The sequence below is a fragment of the Sorex araneus genome, chromosome 3 (genome assembly GCF_027595985.1).
Source record: "Sorex araneus isolate mSorAra2 chromosome 3, mSorAra2.pri, whole genome shotgun sequence".
Classification (NCBI taxonomy): Eukaryota; Metazoa; Chordata; class Mammalia; order Eulipotyphla; family Soricidae; genus Sorex; species Sorex araneus.
This window is the reverse complement of record NC_073304.1, coordinates 49,253,083-49,267,510: the sequence shown is the minus strand read 5'-3', so window position 1 is coordinate 49,267,510 and position 14,428 is coordinate 49,253,083. Positions and strand designations below refer to the sequence as shown.

The 14,428-nt window shown below is 43.4% G+C and overlaps 1 protein-coding gene across 3 annotated transcripts in view; it reads right to left on the bottom strand.

The window, feature by feature from the left end:
- Positions 1-14,428, bottom strand: part of CDKL1 (cyclin dependent kinase like 1) — a 65,432-nt gene that overhangs the window by 5,617 nt on the left and 45,387 nt on the right. For all 3 annotated transcript variants that reach the window (XR_008629244.1, XM_004601723.2, XM_055131548.1), the window contains exons 4-8: positions 12,141-12,213; positions 6,421-6,511; positions 5,422-5,622; positions 4,682-4,764; positions 1,771-1,827 (exon numbers count right to left, since the gene is read on the bottom strand). Coding sequence is in view for 2 of the 3 variants with exons in the window: in XM_004601723.2 (XP_004601780.2) it covers positions 1,771-1,827; positions 4,682-4,764; positions 5,422-5,622; positions 6,421-6,511; positions 12,141-12,213 (505 nt within the window). In the remaining variant the exon portion in view is untranslated. The remainder of the gene's footprint in view (positions 1-1,770; positions 1,828-4,681; positions 4,765-5,421; positions 5,623-6,420; positions 6,512-12,140; positions 12,214-14,428) is intronic.

Genomic DNA, 14,428 nt, shown 5'->3' with positions numbered 1-14,428 from the left:
TGCTGGGTGTGGTCCTGGATACCCTGAATATAAATGCCCGGTAATACCAGGCACCACAGTGTCCTTACATCGACCCTCCAGTTTGTTTGTCTGAGAATTTCCAGGAAGAGTCCTTGAGCCTTCTGAGTACCACTTAAGAGATGTCCATCAAAAGTAATAAATAAATTCAAAAATTAAAAATAGGGTATTTTTAATTTAAAAAATACTGCCTACTCATGGTAAAGATAAAATTCATACAGCAGCAATCTCTTCTAATTCTCATCCCCCCTTCTAGGACAAACTAGTCTTTCAAAAATACATATAATCTTTCAGAAATGATTTATAAATTGAAAGCATATGTGTATGCACGATGGAAGGAAAAGTATAATATCGATGCCTATACAGAATTCTTAACTATTTGCCTTGCCATTAAGTGGGCCATAAGATTCTGACTTTGATGCATCATCTTGAACAAATACATAACCCAAGGAACTGTCTGAATATTTTACTATATGCACATCAAGTAAGTGAATTATATGCTTTTTGAAATTACTGGAACATTGACTATTACTTGGAAAAATATATTTTGGGAGATTTGGTGACCATACTAGCAGTGCTCAGGAGTGGTCCTGGGATTATAGGTGGTGCCAGTGACCAAACGAGGGTGAGCCACATGCAAGGTCAGTATCTTACCCCCTGTACTATCTCTCCAGTCCCTCATGAAAATATTTTAATTAGTATCTCATTTTATATAAGGCTATATATTCATAAGAATGCACAATAAATCAAGTTTTAAAATTGAAGCCAACTTCAAATGTATTCGGAAATTAGCTATTTTAAAGGATTCTAAAAAATAAACAATTTAAAGGATTCTATATCATACAGTCCAGTAATTGCACTCCTCAGGATTTATCGAACTGATGTTAAAACAAAATTTTCATGATTTGAGAAGATGATCAGAGTAGTGATATTCACAATAGCCCAAACATGGGACTAACCTAAAGGCCCATTAAAAAATGAATAGATCAAGAAGTGTGGCTTACATACAGAATGGAATGTGACTCTGCCATTTAAAAAGCTGGAATTAGGCCGGGGAGATAGTTCAAGGACCAGAGGACGTGCTCTGCTGCAGGAACCCCAGGTTTAATCTCCAGCACTTCCTGGTCTCCTGAGCACTGGACCAATCTCCATGAAACCAATCTCCGTGAAAATATGAAATTACACTATTTGGGATGAAATGAATGGAACCTGAAGTGATTATGGTAAGTGAAATAAGAAAGGAAGTGAAAGACAATTACCGGATGCTTTCACTCATCTGTAGAATATAAATAACTAAAGCAAATAAACTGGCAGAAAACAACAAAACTAACCCCTAGACTCAGTGAAAACTATGGCACTGGAACCTTGGTGAAGTGTCCAAAGATTCCTGTACATACAGAAAGGTATGATGCTAGCCCCTACAAGATCTCTAATGTTGCAAACTCACAAGAAATCAATACAAAAGAAGAAAAGATCTTCTAACTAAAACTTTTTCTTTAAAAGAATCCTTTTGTAAAACAGACAGTCCTCTGAAATTTCTATTTGGAGGAAATTTAGATTTTGAATACAATGTTGGGTTTCTTTTACATGTGTTTTCACTGTACTGAATTATGACCCACTTTAGAGACTGAAAATATGTGAGCTTTTCAAAGGAGAAGAATGCTAAAAGGAATCCTTTTCAGTTTATAGGTTGATACAACTCATTCCTATTCTGTTGTGAGCTTGCCAGTCTAAAAGAAACCACAATATTACCTTTAGAAGTCCCATGGCTGGATAAGAAATACTTGGAAATTTTAATTCAAGTGGTTCCTGGTTTTTTTTAAATTAAAAAACAAAAGGGAGGGGGAGAAAAAGAAAATGGAGTTATTGGCAGCATGTATTTAAATACAAGAATATGCTTCCTTTGCATCAAAAATGCATCTTTCTGTCATCTTCCTTGCCCTGCACTTTCTGCCCATCCCACCTCCAAATGAACTAAAACAACCTCTCAAAGTTCTGTTTCACAAACACCCCGTCTCCACCCACAAACTTTAAAAAATTTTCTCCCAAGTTATTCCTTTCCTGCAGAACTAATGCAGGAAACAAGCGACTGAGGAAGAAAACCCAACTTCATCAACCTTTCCTATTTTTCTTTTTCCTGCCTTAATATATACAACTTGCCATTCCTCAGAATGATTTTTGGCATTTATATAAAAGGGGCCCCCATTATTGCATGTATTGGCAATCATGTGAAAAGAGAGATGTTAAGAAGGTTTTTCCCTTCACCCAGGTGGACAGATGCTTCTTGGCTTTCTGGAGTAAACACTGCTGCCTACTCCCTCAAGAGCTTGCTATTTCCTGGATAATGGGACTGTTGAAAGAGTCTCCCCAGAAGACATTCATCAATCTCCCTGTGGCCAAATAAGGCCATTTTGCTCTAGCCACATGCTGGAGACAATCAGGAATAACAGCCCCCATGAAGGAGGAATGACGCCCAATGTTTGCCAGACACCCAGGCCCATGAAAGAAATATTGACTTGAGGCCTAACCAAAGCAGACAGCTGGACTGTGCCTGCCACACTGAGTGACACAGATGAGTGCGTTGTATGTGGAACGATAACAGTGAGTGAGTGGGGGCAGAAGTGACTGGCCCGGTTTATTTCATGAAGCACAGCCCCAAGTGCTCTGGCCATGTTTAGAGCCCTTTGTTACTTTGAATAGGGAACCAGTCTGCCAAAAACCAAATTCCCAGGCGTATGCTTAACTAATCACTGATAAGAGACCTCCATTTGGGATTCCCTGGGATCAACAGGGGGAAGAAAGGTCCTAACGTGAGTTTGCATTGGCGTGTGAGAGTCACTTCTCATTCCTTAGTTCTCTGCGTTGGGTCACTGACGCAGCATTGCAGACTCCACGCTCTGCTGTCTCAGCAAGGAGCCTGGGATGAAGCAGGCGGGTTGGCTGTGACACGCAGGACCCATCCTGCCGGCTTAGCCGGTTTCCCAGTCCCAGAAGCCAGTAGGCCTCTCCTGACAGGGTGACTGACCAGCAGAGGGACAAGGACGCAGATGTTCACCAGCTCAGCCCCCACACTGCTTCTTCCTGCATTTCTGTCAACAGGAAATCCCCCGCAGGACAACCTCTGGGAAGCCATGGGAAGCTGTCTGCGTTTATGAACTCTGGGTTGTTTCTGAGGCGTCAAGGCAGACCAGTGAACAGGAAATCGCGATGGGATATTTAGTGTGGAGTTGGGAATGTCCAGGTCACAAGGGAGCCTGCTGGGTCACCTCCCATATGTCAGGTGTCATTCCTGCCTCCGTGTCCCAGCACGCTCCCAGCATGACCCACTTTTCCTACTGCTAATGCTAGGGGCTGGGACTTCTCTGCGCAACAAGCCAAGGGGTGGAGGGAACAGACTAGTTAGTTGTCCTTTCTCTGCTGGAAATGGCCGCATCTTCAATCTGGGTGCTAAGTGGCCAGAGGATTCCTTTCCATTTTAAAGTACTTTTCTTGGACAGTGGACAGTGGCTTGCTTAATGTGCTCATACTTGGAATTGTCTCTGAGGATAACATTGGTATTCAAGAACATTGTTTTAAGACCATAAAAAAAAAAAAAGCAAACCAATCACCAGCACACCCTGCCCCCACCTCCAGAAAGAGAAAGCCACTGTGAATATCTGGGAATATATCCTTGCAGCCTCTTTTTTCACAGAAGAGCTTTGCATGATTGCATGTCATACTGTTTTGTATTGATATATAAAAGTATATGTATTTATTCTATATTGAATAGTTATTAAATTGTCACATTCATTATATTATCTGTTCTACAACCCTCTTTTTCAGTCAGCAACAATGTATGATTTTTTTTGTGTGAATACATATGAACCTAATCATTTTTACTGTTCATCTGGTACTTCTAATGTGGGGGTAGGTCATAAGTTATTTAACTAGGGGCCAGGAAGATAGTACAGTGGGTACAGCACTTGCCTTGCATGTTGCTGACCAGGGTCCAATCCCCATAGGCTCCCATTAGGAGTGAGCCCTGCGCGTAGATCTGGGAGTACTGCTGGCTGGGACCTCCCCCCAAGATTATTTTATTAATTCCTTACTAATGGAAGTGGTTTCTCTTAAAGATTGCTAATGAATTCTAACTTACTAATGAATGGTTTCACTGGGGTGGAAACTTGGAAGGGTATGCACATTCAAAACTTTTCAGTTTTTAAAGAATGAGTATTTCCCACTCTGGCCACAGACAGCAGGCACCAGAGTGAGGCTTGCCAAGCAAACGGATTACTGTTTCCTCCAGGGACCTGGGGAGTGAGAGCACAGTAGAATAGGGGATTTGGACAAGGCTGTATTTTCCTGGATGAGTCATTATCTAAAAGCTGACTGCTTTTCTCTGTTGAAAACGAAGAGGGGCAGGCGAGGCTAAGACAGGCAGCGCTGCATTCCTGTCCAATATGCTGGCTCACTCAGCCATCAGCAGTCTCTGAATTGGCCCCGAAGGCCAAGGTCTTGCCAATCCGTTGGCTCCAATTCTCTCTCCCACTCTTAGGCTGACAACTGATGCAGGGAGGCACTAGAGAGCTAAGACAGGTGACTACAAAAACCTCATCTGCTTGCAATTCACTTAAATGTCCTAGAAACCCGTCATAAAATGCCCTTTCCAAAACAGATCACTTACCATATCTTCAGGGTCTGGAATTTTCACCCCACTGAAGTATTGATTCATACTAAATACTTGCTGGTGCCTAGGAATGAGATCTCCTTTGAACAAGAAGAGGGTAGTAAAGTGAGACCAGTTAGCAAGCAATGATGCTGTCAGCACCCACACCTACAGAGTTGATCATTTTCTCTTCCAATCAGAGGGTGAGGCATTCGGATAAATACTAAAGACATGTGTTGAGATTGCTTATGAATAGAACACAGAAACTGAAAACTGACACGAACCCAGAAGTCCCAGGTAAAAGTATACTGGCCTAGACCTTAACTAGCCCTACCCAGTAAGCTTTCTATCAGCAGAATCCAAACTTGCTGGGCGGGGTCAAGTCAAGAGTATAGAAAGAATGAATGATACCATCATTATCAGTAAAACAAAATGCAAGAGCATTCTTTTCATTGCTAGATCTTCCTAAAAATGACTGTTAGAATGTTGCATTGATCATTATTCAGAGTTTAACTTGATCCAAACTATGCCTGATGAAAGAATTAAATGGGTCTTCTTTGAAGACATACTCTTCATTCTCTTATGAAAAAGTGGACACAGTTCGAGTCATTTGAATCAGGGTTTGGAGCTTCTCTTTTCCGGAACTGTAAAGGATATTGATTGAAACTAGGAATTTGGCTCTGCTTTGCACTAGCCATTTTGACATAGAAAAAAAAAATGATCTCGTTTCCCAAAAGCAGGACAAAGATGCCACTTACCCAAGGTTTTCCTAATCAGGTAGAGCTGATCCACATCTGATTTTCCTGGCCACAGAGGCAGACCTGATAGCAGCTCAGCAAATACACAGCCAATTGCCCAAACATCCACAGGAGGGCCATACTGTGTGTCCCCCACCAACAGCTCTGGGGAGCGGTACCACCTGGTAGCCACATAATCTGTATAGTAGTCACTTGGTCCAGCTGGCCAATGACGAGACATGGAAGACAGAGAGAGCAGTGACAGGCTGCCATCAACACTAGGTGGGTGGAGACTTAAGAAATTAAACATGAGGGGATGGAGAGATAGTACAGTGGGTAGGGTGCTTGCCTTGCACATGGCCAACCCGGGTTTGATCCCTGGCATCCCATATGGTTCCCCAAACACTGCCAGGAGTAATTTCTGAGTGCAGAGTCAGGAGTAACCACTGAGCATCACTGAGCATAGCCCCAAAACTAAACAACAACAACAAAAAGAAATCAAGTAGAGGCTCCATTTGTGGCCTTTTTAAAGCAATAGTTCTCAGTCCTGGTTGCACACTGCAATCATTTAGAATATAGCATTTTCAAAATTATTGAAGCTTTGGTCCCAATCTGATCCCCAAACCCCCAGAAACTCTGAGTGAGAGTCTGGGAAATATCAGTAGAGTTTTTGTATTTAGAGTTTATAGTTTTCCAGATGGTTTTAATCTGTGGCCAAAGTAGAAGAAAAACCACTCTTCTAAAATAATGCTTTTGCAAAGTACTATTTTAGCCAAAAATGGCAGAAACCAGGAGTGTAACATTTTTTAATAACCACTTTATGGTGGCATTATTTTTATATATAAACATTTTGAGCTATTATATATGTCTATATCTTCCAGAGAATAGAGTATTGGAATTCACATTGGAAATCATATGCTCTAAGTATGCATGAACTCGCTTCCTATAGCATCTACATCCTTCTTCCTATAAAGAATCTTTTCGTGTTTTACACTTTACTAAAGAACATGTGATACTCACTTAAAAGCCGAGCAAATCCAAAGTCACAAAGTTTGATCACTGAATGCTTTGTGATGAGGATATTTTCTGGCTTCACATCTCTGTGTATGCACTAGTCATAAAAAAAATCAAAATGAACTTCCATTATTTAAGAAGAGATGAAATTAAAATGAACTTCCATTATTAAGACTCTCATACATGAGATAAACAAAAGACATGACTGGTTAGCAAATCTTTGAGAAAAAAATTTGAGCCTCTCCAGTTAGGATGAGAGAAGGGACCACTATGACCATGACAGTTGGAAATGATCGTTCTGGACAAGAACTGAGTACTGAAAGGAGGTAAAGGGATATGAATGATAACCTTTCAGTACCTGTTTTGCACACCACAATTTCCAAAATTAGATATCTGCTATAGAGGCATGTTGGGGAGGGGCGGCGGAAGGGAAACAGGGGCACTGGAGGTGGGAAATGTATACTGGTGAAGGGATAGGTGCGGAAACATAGTAGGACTGAAACCCAATCACGAACAACTTCATAAATGTCCTAAATCTCATCAGTTTAGTGAAATTTAAATCCAGTTAAATCTCATGGTGATTCAATTAAAAAATAAAATTCAAAAACAAAAAAAAAGACAATTTGAGCTCCTCACAGACCTTTTAGACAATAGGCTGCAGAAAAGCAGACTAAAATAAATCTATTATACCTATCATTGCCTGAATCATGTGAACTTTTAAGGGTGCCTCCCCCAAAGCATTAGGCTTTATTTATCTATCTATCTATCTATCTATCTATTTATTTATTTATTTATATTTTGCTTTTTGGGTCACACCTGGCGATGCACAGGGGTTACTCCTGGCTCTGCACTCAGGAATCACTCCTAGCGGTGCTCAGGGGACCATATGGGATGCTGGGAATTGAACCTGGGTCAGCCGCATGCAAGGCAAACGCCCTACCTGCTGTGCTATCGCTCCAGCCCCCAGCATTAGGTTTTTAAGAGAAAATGAAAGTTGGAAAGTTGGGCAACTAGGTTAAGCAAATAAAAGCATAGGCCATACAGTTAAATTTGGATTCCAGATAAATACCTTTTTTTTTTTAAGTGCAGGTATGCAGTCTAACTAAGGAAGGATTATTTATCTGAAATTTTTATTTAAGTAGTACTCCGGAATTCATTATTTAACTAGTCCTCTGGAATTCTGGTGAAAGGAAATGCTAAAAGCTCTGGATGAAGCTGGCAAGTTGTAGAAACTGCAAGTTAGTGCATAAAACAGAACTCACAAGTCCTTATTGAATGAGAACAGAACACAGTGGGTTGGTAAACAGGACAGGCCCTGGGCCTGCTGAGATAAGCTGGGAAGAGAAGGGCAGTACCTCAAGCTTGCCAAGAACCTCCCTTCCAGCTCTGACATATGTCCTGACAAGATAAACACCAGTCTGCAGCGCTCACCCTCTAAAGTGCATCGCTAGGTGTCAGCTCCATCCCACACACATCAAGGCTTCTGAGAGCTGCACCCACCCCATCCTGTCCTGGGGACTCAGATCAGCTCTGGTTACAGAACCACTTCTGATTTTGGTTAACAGGGCAATGTCACCGGGAAGAACACTTTAAAAATCTTCACATGGCAGCCCAAATGATAGAACAGAAGGCAAGGCACTTGCCCTATGGTTCTCTGAGCCCACCAGAAGGCAGCTCTGAGAACAGAGCCAAGAGTGAGCCCTGAGCACCACAGGAGCGGCCCAACCCTGTCCCTAACTCTCCCCCACCCCCCACCCCTACTCCCACCCCCACCAAAGTCTTTATATGACCGGCTCATTAAATTGGAAATTAATAATTTCCAAAAAAACCCTGGTTGAGTCAAAATACTGCTCAATGATCCTAAACATCATTCTTCACCGAGCTCTTCCTTTGAGGATGAATGTCGGGGCTACCCAATCTGAATAACGTTCTTCTGGCTTACAGTGGAAACCTGGGTAGAGGGGAGTGCCTTAACTTCCTTGCATTTGGAGAGAAGACAAATTAGAATTTGAGAGGGGTTCTTCTTGAGCGGGTCTGACCTAATTTATTCTCCCCAGAGGACTCTTTCAGAGTGAAAGTGCTGTAAGAGTACAAGTGTCACTGTTCCCCATGGGTATTTTCCTGAAAAAACAATTTCTGAAATTAAAAAAAAATTACAATCCATTTGTTTCCCAGCAAGATGGTACTGAGATCTCAACTCTTTTTTTTTAAGAAAAAATAACAGTTTAATATCACCTCGCACCAGTGAAACTAAGCACATATCAAAAGAGAATAAAAACAATTAATGATAGTGTGGATGTAGGAAAATGGAACCTTCATCTACCATCTTCTGTTGGTGGAAATATTCACTGTTTCAACACTTTTGGAAAACAATATGAACAATTTGTTACCTCCCCCTTTCTCTCCCTTATTCCCTTTTTTCCTTTCCCTCCCCACACCTCACCTCCCTTCCTTTCTTTCACCTCCACTGTTTCCCCCTCCTTCCTTCATTCCTTCCTTCCCTGGCTGTGCTCAGCACTTTCTCCTGTTTCTCCACTCAGGGCTCACTCCTGGCAAGCTTAAGATACCCTGTACACCGAGATTGAACTCAGCTCAGCCACCTGCAAGGCAGGCACCCTACCCACTCTACTTTCTCTCTGACTTCAATGAAGACAACTCAAAAAACTTTCAATCAAGTTGAGATCTCAACTCTTTAATTAAAAAAAAGAAAAGAAAAGAAAAGAAAAGAAAAGAAAAGGAAAGAAAAGGAAAAGAAAAGAAAATTAAAGAAAAGAAAAGAGAAGAGAAGAAAAGAAAACCCGGGGCCATACACAGTGGAACTCAAGGATGACCCAGGGCCACCCCCGCAATGAAGACCTGATGGTCCTTGTCTTGGCAATGCCGGGGGGAGGGATGGCATGTGGTCCCAGGCACTGAACTTCCAGCCTCCTTATCCGTGTATTCCATGACTTGCATTGCTTCTGTAGCCCAGGGCCCGCCACTCTTTTAAAAATTAATTTATTTATGTTTACATGTACCATACATTGATATATTATATTTTTATATATTGACCTTATTTAAACACCATGGTTTACAAAGTTGTTCATCATACAGTTGTTGTGGGCATTCACTGCTTCAATCCCAAACCCACCACCAGTGTCATCTTCCCTTCACCATTGTCCCTAGTTCCCCACCTTCCCCTAAGTCTGCCCCCCTAGCAGGTACAAAATAATTTATTTTATATTGCTTGTTACAACAAAATGGTAAGTAAAATGATCAAAAAACTCACTCACTGAAGGAAAATTTGTGGAAATGTTTCTATCTCACAATGGTGTGCTCCACTCTTTGCCAACAGGCTTTGAGAATTACTATACATGGGCTCCCTGGACCGAGCTGGCAGATGGGCAGAAGTGCTTGAAGCAAGAATGTTCCTCTCTTCTGTCCTGGGAATTCTTTATGAGTCCCAGCACTTACTCCCTCCCGCCCCTGCACAGTGATGTGGCCAAAAAGTGCTTCTGAGGCTCTCCAGGGAAGTGTGGTCTGCAGGAATGCTCTTCAGCTCTTCAGCACCTCCATCTTCCCACAGGGCCTTAGTTCTGCCTTCAGGCTGCCCGGTCCCAAAACCTCTTCTAAGGAAAGTGCTAAGCCTTACTCACAGGAAAGAGCAATATAAGATGCTTTTTTTTCCTTTTTGGGTCACACCCAGCGATGCTCAGGGGTTACTTCTGGCTCTGCACTCAGGAATTACTCCTGGTGGTGCTGGGGGACCATGTGGGATGCCGGGGATCGAACCTGGGTCAGCCGAGTGCAAGGCAAGCGCCCTATCAGCTGCACTATGGCTTTAGCCCCAGAGCAATATAAGATTGACATGCTCCATTCTGCCCCACTCAGCTTGACAAAGATTGTAGTGTTCAGCTTGATGCCATTATGCTCATGCTTCTCCCTCTGAATACAGAATCTTTCAGAAGAGTACCAGGCAGGGACTCAGCCGCACCTGCTAAAGGACCCTCCCCCGTGCACCCCGCAGTTGGGAGGAGGACACACTGCCCTCAGCTTTCCCATGGGGCTGGAATGAAACTGGAAAACTGGCACCCCACCTCTCTGTGAGGGCAGTGGTTGGATGCAGTGTGGGACTGCTGGGAGTAGCAGGTTCCCCAGCCGGTGTGAGTTTACATCCCTGGGCAGCACCCCACCCCAATACCCTGCTCCTTACCCCAGTTTGTGTCTGGGAGTGTGAGACGCTCCCACTGGGCTCCTTAGTCACAGACGTGGCACTCTTAGGAGTCTATCTGTGACTCCCGGATTCTCCCCAATTTCAGGCCATAATAGACTTCAGTAAATGAAATTCTAATCTGAAGCCATTTCTGTTTAGCATAAACATATGACTCTTATCTTAAAATCATAAAACCACATCTTCTTTTTTTTATTTTTATTTATTTATTTATTTATTTATTGGTTTTTGGGTCACACCTGGCGATGCACAGGGCTTACTCCTGGCTCTTCACTCAGGAATTACCCTGGCAGTGCTCAGGGGACCATATGGGATGCTGGGATTAGAACCCAGGTCGGCCGCGTGCAAGGCAAACGCCCTACCCACTGTGCTATCGCTCCAGCCCCAAAAACCGTATCTTCTGTGTAATTAAGAAAGAAGAGATTGGAGAGGTAGAGTGATAATACAGTGGGTAGGGTGCTTGCTTGCATGCAGCTGACCTGGGTTTGATCTCTGCTACCCCAGATGGTCCCCCAAGCATAGCCAGGAGGGATCCTTAAGTGCAAAGCCAGAAGTAACCCCTGAGCATGTCAGGTGTGGCCCCAAACAAAACCAAAACAAAGTAATAAAAAAAAATAAAAATTTTAATAGTCATTCACATTTTTAAACTACAGGCTGAGGTGATAGTGCAGTGTTTGCCTTGTATGCGGCCTATCTGGGTTTGGTCCCTGGCATCCCATAGGGTCCCCCTAGCATCGCTAGGAGTGATCCTTGAATGCAGAGGCAGGAGTAACCCCTGAGCACTGCTGTGTGTGGCTCAAATACCAAAAAAAAAAACACCAAAACTTTAAAAATTATTATTACTTTTTTGTAGGTTGGCATTTTTAGTTTCTATTCACCACACCCTTCACCTCCACACCCCCTACCTCCACACCCACCCCCCAAATACACACTCCACATAAGCCAGGCTTAAGAAGATGATTTGAATGTATGTGTATGTGGGGGGAGGGCGGGAGGGAGAGCTGTTTGCTTGTATTTGGGAGTACTGCTGCTCTTTGGCAGGGAGCATATCCAGCCGTGCTCCAGGCTTTCTCCTGGCTCTGTATTTGGGAATCACTCTTGGAAGTGCTCGGGGACCGTATGGGATGCTGGGGATTGAACCCATGTCAGTGGTGTGCAAGGTAAGCGCCTTGCCTACTATGCTATTACTCCAGCCCCAAGAAGACAATTTGGGTGGAAAATTTTTCCTGCAAAAGTAGGATATAAACTTTGAACACAAGGGGCCGGAGCGATAGCACAGCGGGTAGGGCGTTTGCCTTGCACGCGGCCGACCCGGGTTCGATCCCCGGCATCCCATATGGTCCCCCAAGCACTGCCAGGAGTATTTCCTGAGTGCAAAGCCAGGAGTAACCCCTAAGCATCGCTGGGTGTGACCCAAAAAGCAAAAAAAAAAAAAAAAAAAAAAAAAACTTTGAACACAAGCCCCACCTCAGCTTATGGAGTCCTCTAATTGTTCAAGGGAGATCATAAGACTTACATTGTGTTTATGGCAAAAATTTACAGCTTGCAGTGTCTGCCAAGTTATGCTCTTCACGAGATGTTCTGGCACCCTGAGGAAAATAAAGCAACACAAACACATCTTTTAGCGTAACCAACAGATTGTGCTCCAAAAAAGAGGGAAAAGGAAAACAAGACAGACTTAAGCAAGTGCCAAGCCCTGGGTCAAAGAGAGTTATCTAGTTCCTCATTCCAGAGCTTTGGGAGTGCAGAGACAATGTGAACCTCACATTGCTGGATTCTAGGGACTGCAGCCAAAAACGGTGCTGACAGCTGACATGTACACATGTACATCTACAGGGAGTGGCCATGAAAACCCACAGGAATTTCCACCAGTATTCATGACCTCCTACTTCAAGCTCCTGGGACACCACTGGGCCATTTCCTGGTAATTAGGACTCTGATTCTCTAAGGAGTCTGGTTGGTGGAAAGTCAGTAAATATGTGGAACAAAAAGATGCTGTTTACTTCTTCCAGGGTCCCCTAGACTGAGAGTCTAGAAGCAGACTCAACCTCCTATGTATGGGCACCTGGTTTCTCAGACTCCTAAGCATCTTTCCTTTTAAGATAATGAAGATTTTACCAAAGAGGTTTACTTTGCACACCATGGAACAAAAGTTAATAACCATTAAAAATCTACCAACTGCATCTTGGTTCTTTCCCACTCTGCTCCTCTCTGATAACTAGTTGCATCTGCTCACAATTTTCTTCCCTGTTCTCTGAGTCTCTAAATGTGAAGATGTTTCTGGGCCTCACACTTCTTCCCTGGCTCTAAGCTATACAGTCTATACAGTCAGGGCAACTGGACACCCCGTCCCCAACCCCAGCATGTCCTTTGTGCAAAGTAGAAAAAGGCTCTTCCTTTCAGGCATTGAAAAAAAAATTGAGGGAATGCATGAAACAAAAAGACTACATTCAGCTTCAGAGAATTCACTCACTGGCTGGACTTAAACACTTGCTGCTGTTTTTGTGGGTGTCGGGGAGCAATGCACTTACTGGGCTTTATAATCAAAGGTTCCACAGTGTAGAGATTGTCAGCTGGAACAAGTAAACCAAGGAGTACACTTTCAAGTAGTTGTGTTTAATGAAGCCCCCACAAAAGCCACTTCCAGTCTGACTGGGGTTCTCAGGCTGCTATTGTCACAGGCCAGATGTTCAGGAAATCCTCTCCAGCAGATGGGAGGAGGCCTGAACAGTGGGACAGAGGGCAGGAAATGCGGAGGCCACTTCCAGGAAGAGGAGCTGGGACATTTCTGGACCAGATCTACGACCCTGGGCTTAAAGTAGCTTCTCTGCAAAGTCTTCTACTTAGTCTCCAGGCATGTAGCTACTGAGGCTAGAAAGACTCATGAAGGCTAAAAAGAAGACCCAGAAAAACACAACCAAGGGGACATTTCAGAGGAAACAATATATTTCAATAGTTAATAAAACTAATATTATTAGGAGGTTATCTGTGCCAGGGGCTGGAGCGATAGCACAGCTGTAGGGCGTTTGCCTTTCATGTGGCCGACCCGTGTTCCATTCCTTCGTCCCTCTCGGAGAGACGAGCAAGCTACCAAGAGTATCGTGCCCACATGGCAGAGCCTGACAAGCTAGCCATGCGTATTGGATATGCCAAAAACAGTAACAATAAGTCTCACAATGAGAGACGTTACTGGTGCCCACTCAAACAAATCGATGAGCAACAGGATGACAGTGACAAATCTGTGCCAGACAACTTAAATCTCTAAGAATATTTGCCAAGATAAATTGTGCAAAAGAATAATTTATTAATTTATGAGAGGGGGTTGGTGAGCTGTGCTCGGGGCTTACTCCTGATTCTGTGCTCAGGGGTCACTCCTCAGAGTGCACAGGGAAGTATATGGGGTGCCGCAGATCTAACCCTGGTTGGTTATATGCACAACAAGATCATAAAGCCCTGTACTATCTATCTCTCAGGCCCCCAAAGAAATATTTTATTTTGTCTGGTTTTTGGGGTGCACCTGGCTGTGCTCAGGGCCTAATGCCGACTCTGTGCTCAGGGATCACTCACTCCTCAGTGGATCAACCATATGGGGTACCAGGGATCAAGGCCTACCAACTGTACTGTCACTCTGGCCCCAATTTTTTTTTTTAATTTTATTTTTTTTATTGAATCACCATGTGGAAAGTTACAAAAGTTTCAGGTTTAAGTCTCAGTTATACAATGCTCAAACACCCATCCCTTCACCAGTGCACATATTCCACCACCAAGAATCACGGTATACCTCCCCCCTTCCCCCCACCTACC